This window comes from Salmo trutta, chromosome 10 (genome assembly GCF_901001165.1).
Source record: "Salmo trutta chromosome 10, fSalTru1.1, whole genome shotgun sequence".
NCBI lineage: Eukaryota > Metazoa > Chordata > Actinopteri > Salmoniformes > Salmonidae > Salmo > Salmo trutta.
Window position 1 is genome coordinate 32738551 of NC_042966.1, and position 9323 is coordinate 32747873.

Sequence of the window (9323 nt, forward strand, 5' to 3'; positions counted from 1 at the left end):
TGATTTTCCAACAGTCTTGAAGGAGTTCCCACATACAGTTGAAGTCGGAAGTTTACATAGACTTTAGCCAAATACATTTAAACTCAGTTTTTCACAATTCCTGACGTTTAATCCTCGTACAAATTCCCTGTTTTAGGTCAGTTAGGATCAGTATTTTATTTTAAGAATATGAAATGTCAGAATAATAGTAAAGAGAATGATTTATTTCAGCTTTTATTTCTTTCATCACATTCCTAGTGGGTCAGAAGTTTACATACACTCAATTAGTATTTCATAGCATTGCCTTTAAATTGTTTAACTTGGGTCAAACGCTTCGGGTAGCCTTCCACAAGCTTCCCACAATAAGTTGGGTGAATTTTGGCCCATTCCTCCTGACAGAGCCGGTGTAACCGAGTCAGGTTTGTAGGCCTCCGTGCTCGCAAATGCTTTTTCAGTTCTGCCCACAAATTGTCTATGGGATTGAGGTCAGGGCTTTGTGATGGCCACTCCAATACCTTGACTATGTTGCCCTTAAGCCATTTTGCCACAACTTTGGAAGTATGCTTGGGGTCATTGTCCATTTGAAGACACATTTGCGACCATCATAGCGCTTTAACTTCCTGACTGATGTCTGGAGATTGCTTCAATATTTCCATATTTTCTGTCCTCATGATCCCATCTACTTTGTGAAGTGCACCAGTCCCTCCTGCATCAAAGCACCCCCACAACATGATGCTGCCACCCCGTGCTTCACGGTTGGGATAGTGTTCTTCGGCTTGCAAGCATTCCCCTTTTTCCTCCAAACATAACGATGGTCATTATGGCCAAACTGTTCTATTATTGTTTCATCAGACCAGAGGACATTTCTCCAAAAAGTACGATCTTTGTCCCCATGTGCAGTTGCAAACCATAGTCTGGCTTTTTTATGACGGTTTTGGAGCAGTGGCTTCTTCCTTGCTGAGCGGCCTTTCAGGTTATGTCAATACAGGACTCGTTTTACTGTGGGTATAGATACTTTTGTACCTATTTCCTCAAGCATCTTCACAATGTCCATTGCTGTTCTGTGATTGATTTCCACTTTTCGCACCAAAGTACGTTCATCTCTAGGAGACAGAATGCGTCTCCTTCCTGAGCGGCTGCGTGGTCCCATGGTGTTTATACTTGCGTACTATTGTTGGTACAGATGAACGTGATACCTTCAGGAATTTGGAAATTGCTCCCAAGGATGAACCAGACTTGTGGAGGTCTACATTTTTTTTTCTGAGGACTTGGCTGATTTCTTTTGATTTTCCCATGATGTCAAGCAAAGAGGCACTGAGTTTGAAGGTAGGCCTTGAAATACATCCACAGGTACACCTCCAATTGACTCAAATTATGTCAATTAGCCTAACAAATGCTTCTAAAGCCATGACATAATTTTCTGGAATTTTCCAAGCTGTTTAAAGGCACAGTCAACTTAGTGTATGTAAACTTCTGACCCACTGGAATTGTGATACAGTGAATTATAAGTGAAATAATCTGTCTGTAAACAATTGTTTGAAAAATTACTTGTGTCATGCATAATGTAGATGTCCAACCCGACTTGCCAAAACTATAGTTTGTTAACAAGAAATGTGTGGATTGGTTGAAAAACGAATTTTAATGACTCCAACCTAAGTGTATGTAAACTTCCGACTTCAACTGTATGCTGAGCACTTGTTTGCTGCTTTTTCTTCACTCTGCGGCCCTACTTATCCCAAACCATCTCAATTGGGTTGAGGTCAGGTCCCTGGGGAGGCCAGGTCATCTGATGCAGCAGTTCATCACTCTCCTTCTGGGTCAAATAGCCCTTACACAGCCTGGAGGTGTGTTTGGGGTCATTGTCCTTGTTGAAAAACAAATTGTTGGTCATTGTTGAAAAACAAATTATAGTCCCGCTAAGCGCAAACCAGATGGAATGGCATATCGTTGCAGAATGATGTTGTAGCCATGCTGGTTAAGTGAGCCTTGGATTCTAAATAAATTACAGACAGTTTCACCAGGAAAGCACCCCCACACCATCACACATCCTCCTCCATGCTTCACGGTGGAAACCACACGTACAGAGATCATCCGTTCACCTGCCCTGCATCCCACAAAGACATGGCTGTTAGAACCAAAAATCTCACATTTGGACTCATCAGACTAAAGGAGAGATTTCCACCAGTCTAATGTCCATTGCTTGTGTTTCTTGGCCCAAGCAAGTCTCTTGTGTCCTTTAGTAGGGGTTTCTTTGCAGGAATTTGACCATGAAGGCCTGATTCACACAGTCTCCTTTGAACAGTTGATGTTGAAATGTGTCTGTTACTTGGACTCTGTGAAGCATTTATTTGGGCTGCAATCTGAAGTCCAGAGGTAACTCTGGGTCTTCCTTTCCTGTGGTGGTCCTCATGAGAGCCAGTTTCATCATAGCGCTTGATGGTTTTTGCAACTGCACTTGAAGAAACTTCCAAAGGACTTGACATTTTCAGGATTGACTGACCTTCATTTCTTAAAGTAATGATGGACTGTCATTTCTCTTTGCTTATTTGAGCTGTTCTTGCCATAACATGAACTTGAACTACTACCGAACAGGGCTATCTTCTGTATACCACCCCTACCTTGTCGCAACACAATTGATTGGCTCAAATGCATTAAGAAGGAAAGAAATTCCACAAATTATCTTTTAAAATCAAATAAAATTGTATTAGTCACATGCGCAGAATACCACAGGTGTACCTTACAGTGAAATGCTTACTTACGAGCCCCTAACCAACAAAGCAGTTTTAAAAAATATGGATAAGAATAAGAAATAAAAGTAACAAGTAATTAAAGAGCAGCAGTACAATAATAATTGCGAGACAATATACAGAGGGGTACGTTACAGAGTCATTGTGCGCTGGTTAGTTGAGGTAAAACGTATATGAAGGTAGAGTTATTAAAGTGACTATGCATAGATGATAACAACAGAGAGTAGCAGCGGTGTAAAAGAGAGGGGGGGCAATGCAAATAGTCTGGGTAGCCATTTGATTAGATGTTCAGAAGTCTTATGGCTTGGGGGTAGAAGCTGTTTAGAAGCCTCTTGGACCTAGACTTGGCGCTCCGGTACCGCTTGCCATGCGATAGCAGAGAGAACAGTCTATGACTGGGTGGCTGGAGTCTTTGACCATTTTTAGGGCTTTCCTCTGGCACCGCCTGGTATAGAGGTCCTGGATGGCAGGAAACTTGGCCCCAGTGATGTACTGGGCCGTTCGGACCACCCTCTGTAGTGCCTTGCGGTCAGAGGCCGAGCAGTTGCCATACCAGGCAGTGACGCAACCAGTCAGGGTGCTCTCGATGGTGCAGCTGTAGAACCTTTTGAGGATCTGAGGACCCATGCCAAATCTTTTCAGTCTCCTGATGGGGAGTAGGTTTTGTTGTGCCCTCTTCACGACTGTCTTGGTGTGCTTGAAACCTTTTAGTTTGTTGGTGATATGGACACCAAGGAACATGAAGAACTCAACCTGCTCCACTGCAGCCCCGTCGATGAGAATGGGGGCGTGCTCGGTCCTCTTTTTCCTGTAGTCCACAATCATCTCGTTTGTCTTGATCACGTTGAGGGAGAGGTTGTTATCCTGGCATCACACTGCCAGGTCTCTGACCTCCTTCCTATAGGCTGTCTCGTCATTGTCGGTGATCAGGCCTACCACTGTTGTGTCATCGACAAACTTAATGATGGTGTTGGAGTCGTGCCTGGCCGTGCAGTCATGAGTGAACATGCAGTACAGGAGGGGACAGAGCACGCACCCCTGAGGGGCCCGTGTTGAGGATCAGCATGGCTTATGTGTTGTTACCTACTCTTACAACCTGGGGGCAGCCCGTCAGGAAGTCCAGGATCCAGTTGCAGAGGGAGGTGTTTAGTCCCAGGGTCCTTAGCTTATTGATGAGCTTTGAGGGCACTATGGTGTTGAACCTTGAGCTGTAGTCAATGAGTAGCATTCTCACATAGGTGTTCCTTTTGTCCATGTGGGAAAAGGGCAGTGTGGAGTGCAACAGAGATTCCATAATCTGTGGATCTCTTGGGGCGGTTGCAATTTGGAGTGGGTCTAGGGTTTCTGGGATAATGGTGTTGATGTGAGCCATGACCAGCCTTTCAAATCACTTCATGGCTACAGACGTGAGTGCTACAGGTTGGTAGTCATTTAGGCAGGTTACCTTAGTGTTTTTGGGCACAGGCACTATGGTGGTCTGCTTAAAACATGTTGTTATTACAGACTCGGACAGGGAGAGGATGAAAATGTCAGTGAAGACACTTGCCAGTTGGTCAGCGCATGCTCGCAGTACACATCCTGGTGTACATCTGTCTGGCCCTGCATCCTTGTGAATGTTGACCTGTTTAAAGGTCTTACTCACATCGGCTGCAGAGAGCGTAATCACACAGTCTTCCGGAACAGCTGGTGCTCTCATGCATGTTTCAGTGTTATTTGCCTCGAAGCGAGCATAGAAGCGCTTCCCTTTGTAGTCTGTAATGGTTTGCAAGCCCTGCCACATCTGACGAGCATCAGAGCCGGTGTAGTGTGATTTGATCTTAGTTCTGTATTGATGCTTTCTTCTAAGCTTCCGGGTTAGAGTCCCGCTCCTTGAAAGCGGCAGCTCTAGACTTTAGCTCAGTGCGGATGTTGGCTACAATCCATGGCTTCTTGATGGGGTATGTACAGTGGGAGAACAAGTATTTGATACACTACCGATTTTACAGGTTTTCCTACTTACAAAGCATGTAGAGGTCTGTTAGTTTTATCATAGGTACACTTCAACTGTGAGAGACGGAATCTAAAACAAAAATCCAGAAAATCACTTTGTATGATTTGTAAGTAATTAATTTGCATTTTATTGCATGACATAAGTATTTGATCACCTACCAACCAGTAAGAATTCTGGCTCTCACAGACCTGTTAGTTTTTCTTTAAGAAGCCCTCCTGTTCTCCACTCATTACCTGTATTAACTGCACCTGTTTGAACTCGTTACCTGTATAAAAGACACCTGTCCACACACTCAATCAAACAGACTCCAACCTCTCCACAATGGCCAAGACCAGAGAGCTGTGTAAGGACATCAGGGATAAAATTGTAGACCTGCACAAGGCCTGCACAAGGCTGGGATGGGCTACAGGACAATAGGCAAGCAGCTTGGTGAGAAGGCAACAACTGTTGCTGCAATTATTAGAAAATGGAAGAAGTTCAAGATGACGGTCAATCACCCTCAGTCTGGGGCTCCATGCAAGATCTCACCTCGTGGGGCATCAACGATCGTGAGGAAGGTGAGGGATCAGCCCAGAACTACATGGCAGGACCTGGTCAATGACCTGAAGAGAGCTGGGACCACAGTCTGAAAGAAAACCATTAGTAACACACTACGCCGTCATGGATTAAAATCCTGCAGCGCACGCAAGGTCCCCCAGCTCAAGCCAGCGCATGTCCAGGCCCGTCTGAAGTTTGCCAATGGCCATCTGGATGATCCAGAGGAGGATTGGGAGAAGGTCATGTGGTCTGATGAGACAAAAATAGAGCTTTTTGGTCTAAACTCCACTCGCCGTTTTTGGAGGAAGAAGAAGGATGAGTACAACCCCAAGAACACCATCCCAACCGTGAAGCATGGAGGTGGAAACATCATTCTTTGGGGATGCTTTTCTGCAAAGGGGACAGGACGACTGCACCGTATTGAGGGGAGGATGGATGGGGCCATGTATCGCGAGATCTTGGCCAACAACCTCCTTCCCTCAGTAAGAGCATTGAAGATGGGTCGTGGCTGGGTCTTCCAGCATGACAACGACCCGAAACACACAACCAGGGCAACTAAGGAGTGGCTCCGTAAGAAGCATCTCAAGGTCCTGGAGTGGCCTAGCCAGTCTCCAGACCTGAACCCAATAGAAAATCTTTGGAGGGAGCTGAAAGTCCGTATTGCCCAGCGACAGCCCCGGAACATGAAGGATCTGGAGAATGTCTGTATGGAGGAGTGGGCCAAAATCCCTGCTGCAGTGTGTGCAAACATGGTTAAGAACTACAGGAAACGTATGATCTCTGTAATTGCAAACAAAGGTTTCTGTACCAAATATTAAGTTCTGCTTTTCTGATGTATCAAATACTTATGTCATGCAATAAAATGCAAATTAATTACTTAAAAATCATACAATGTGATTTTTTGTATTTTTCTTTTAGATTCCGTCTCTCACAGTTGAAGTGTACCTATGATAAAAATTACAGACCTCTACATGCTTTGTAAGTAGGAAAACCTGCAAAATTGGCAGTGTATCAAATACTTCTTCTCCCCACTGTACATATGGGGCTACAGCGTAGCCTAGTGATTAGAGCATTGTACTGAAAGGTTGCAAGTTCAAGTCCCCGTACTGACAAGGTGCAAATCTGTCATTCTGCCCCTGAACAAGGCAGTTAACCCACTGTTCCTAGGCTGTCATTGAAAATAAGAATTTGTTCTTAACTGACTTGCCTAGTTAAATAAAGGTAAAATAAAAATATGGTCACTGTGGGGATGATATCATCAATGCACTTGTTGATGACTGATGTGGTGTACTCCTCAATGCCATTGGAGAAATCCTGTAACATATTCCCGTCTGTGCTAGCAAAACAGTCCTGTAAACAGGAATCAGGAGAATAGAAATATGGTCAAATTTACCAAATGGAGGGCAAGGGAGAGCTTTGTATGTGTCTCTGTGTGTGGAGTAAAGGTGGTCCAGAGTTTTTTTTCCCTTTGGTTGCATATTTAAGAAATTTGGTAAAACGGATTTGTTTCCCTGCATTAAAGTCCTGGCTACTTGTAGTGCCGCCTCTGGATGAGCGTTTTTTTGTTTGCTTATGGCGGAATACAGCTCCGTCAATGCTGTCTTAGTGCCAGCCTCAGTTTGTGGTGGTATGTAAACATCTATGAAAATTACAGATGAAAACTCTCTCGGTAGATAGTGTGGTCTACAGCTTCATGAGATACTCTACCTCAGGCGAGTAATAGCTCAAGACTTCCCTAGATATCGTGCACCAGGTGTTATTTACAAAAATACATAGTCCGCGCCCCTTGTCTTACCAGAGGCCGATGTTCTATCCCGCCAGTACATGGTATCACCAGCCAGCTGTATGTAGGTCATCGATTTTATTCTCCAAAGATTGCACGTTTGCTAGCAGAATGGAAGGAAGTGGGGGTTTATTTGATCGCCTACGAATTACCAGAAGGCAGCCTACCCTGGGGATCTTGGCCTGTTCCCGAGAAAGTAGTATATCATTCGCGTCGGGCTCGTCAGACTCGTTAAAGGAAAAAAAGGATTCTGGCAGTCCGTGGTGAGTAATCACAGTCCTGATGACCAGAAGTTCTTTTCGGTCATAAGAGACGGCAACATTATGCACAAAATAAGTAAAAAAACAAGTTAAAAACAACGCAAGTAAGCGAACAAACAAACACAATCGGTTAGGGACACGTAAAACGTCAGCCTTCTTCTCCGGCACACCAGTTAATTGAAATGCATTCCAGGCGACTACCTCATGAAGCTGGTTGAGAGAATGCCAAGAGTGTGCAAAGCTGTCATCAAGTCAAAGGGTGGCTACTTTGAAGAAATCATTTTAACACTTTTTGGCTACAACATGATTCCATATGTGTTATCTCATAGTTTTGATGTTTTCACTATTATGCTACAATGCTGAAAATAGTACAAATAACGAAAAACCCTTGAACGAATAGGTGTGTCCAAGCTTTTGACTGGTACTGTATATACGTCTCTAAGTTTTGTTTTACCCCTGAGAAAATTTTACAAAATTGCCCTTTAATCTTTATAACCGTGTTAATCGTTGAAACATTGCATTGGATTCATTGGCATTCACGTTCAGTTAGCTAGTGTACTGCTGACTTACTACAGGCCTCCACTCACAGATGACGGGACAGGAAAACGTCTATTGGAATCTGTCAGTCTCATAAAAATACAGCATTGTTGCAAAATCTAAGTAACATTTGTGTGAAGCATTTTGTTTGTGTTATTTCGTAGGGCTATTTATTTTAGAATATCCAGTCTAATCCCCACTTCCAAAGGGTTGCAACTCTTCTCAGTGCTCTCTGAGACAGACTTTAATGAGTTTGTGATCAGTTCCTTGCCAGTTAGTTGTATTAGATTAGGAATTCAACCATTATAGTGCAGATCAATTCATGATTTGCCTGGAATTGAGAGAAAATAAACCCCAACCTAGCCACTCTTCCATCTAGATAAGAAGAATCACATCTGTTACAAAACCTCCGTCAGGACGGTGCCATTATGTAACTTTACTTCCCCCTAGTGTTCAGATGACTGTACATGCAGCCTCAGAAGGACTGCTGCTCTGCCACTCCAGCATTGTGCAGAAGTGAAACCCTTTCTCCTCTCCCACCCTTCCCTCTCTCGCCCTCTCTCAACTATCCTTCTCCTCTCTCTCCCTCCTCTCTTTTATCTTTCATTCCACTCTCTTCGTCTCTCCAACTCCACTCTCTTCGTCTCTCCAACTCCACTCTCTTCGTCTCTCCAACTCCACTCTCTCCTGTCTCCCCCAGGTCAGTCCAGTTGAACGGAGAAAAGTTGTTGATGGTGGACAACGAGACGTTCCCGGAATTGAAGCCTCAGACGCTGCGGTCGGGGAGGACGATAGCCATGCCCCCTATGACCATCGGCTTCTATGTCATCAAGAACATCAATGCTTATGCCTGCCGCAGATAATCCTCAGCATACTCCTCCTCACCCTTTACCCCTCACCCTCACCCTCACCCTTCACCCCATACTCCTCACCACTCACCCTCATCCCCACTCCTTACCACTCACCCCTCACCCCCACTCCTTACCACTCACCCCTCACCCCCACACTCCTCACCACTCACCCTTCACCATTTACCTCCACACTCCTCACCCTTTCCTCCCTACACTCCCTACCTCACACCCTAGCCATCACCCCTTACCCCCTCCTTCTCACCCCTCATCACCCACACCGTTGCCTAGTACCGGACCACCCCCTCACTCCTCACCTCTCACTACCTTATCCCTAGTCCCTAGCCCTTAGTTTTTACCTTTTGGTTCCTTATCACTAGTCCCTGGTCTGACTCAAAAAGGCTTGCCCTTTGTCCCAGACAAGGGTTGCACTGAATACCTTTCAATAGCTCTCTGAACTGTCTCCCCATGTGCTACAAGACGGACAGGGATGATTCTATTATTGGGATTTTGTATTGTTTTGTAAAAGGTTATTGAGTTTTGTTATGACAGAACTGTTATTTCAGAAGGTTGTACCATCCTCCATGTCCAACTAGACTTGTTTTCCATGTCTTTGATCATCAGATCCACTAACGGACACTC

The 9323-nt window shown here is 44.6% G+C and overlaps 1 protein-coding gene across 2 annotated transcripts in view; it reads left to right on the forward strand.

The window, feature by feature from the left end:
* Positions 1 to 8781, forward strand: part of LOC115201576 (inactive heparanase-2) — a 155356-nt gene extending 146575 nt beyond the window's left edge. For both annotated transcript variants that reach the window (XM_029765338.1, XM_029765339.1), the window contains one exon: positions 8534 to 8781. In XM_029765338.1, coding sequence (XP_029621198.1) covers positions 8534 to 8696 — 163 coding nt within the window. In that variant the 3' untranslated portion in view covers positions 8697 to 8781. The remainder of the gene's footprint in view (positions 1 to 8533) is intronic.
* The last annotated feature ends 542 nt before the right edge of the window (positions 8782 to 9323 follow it).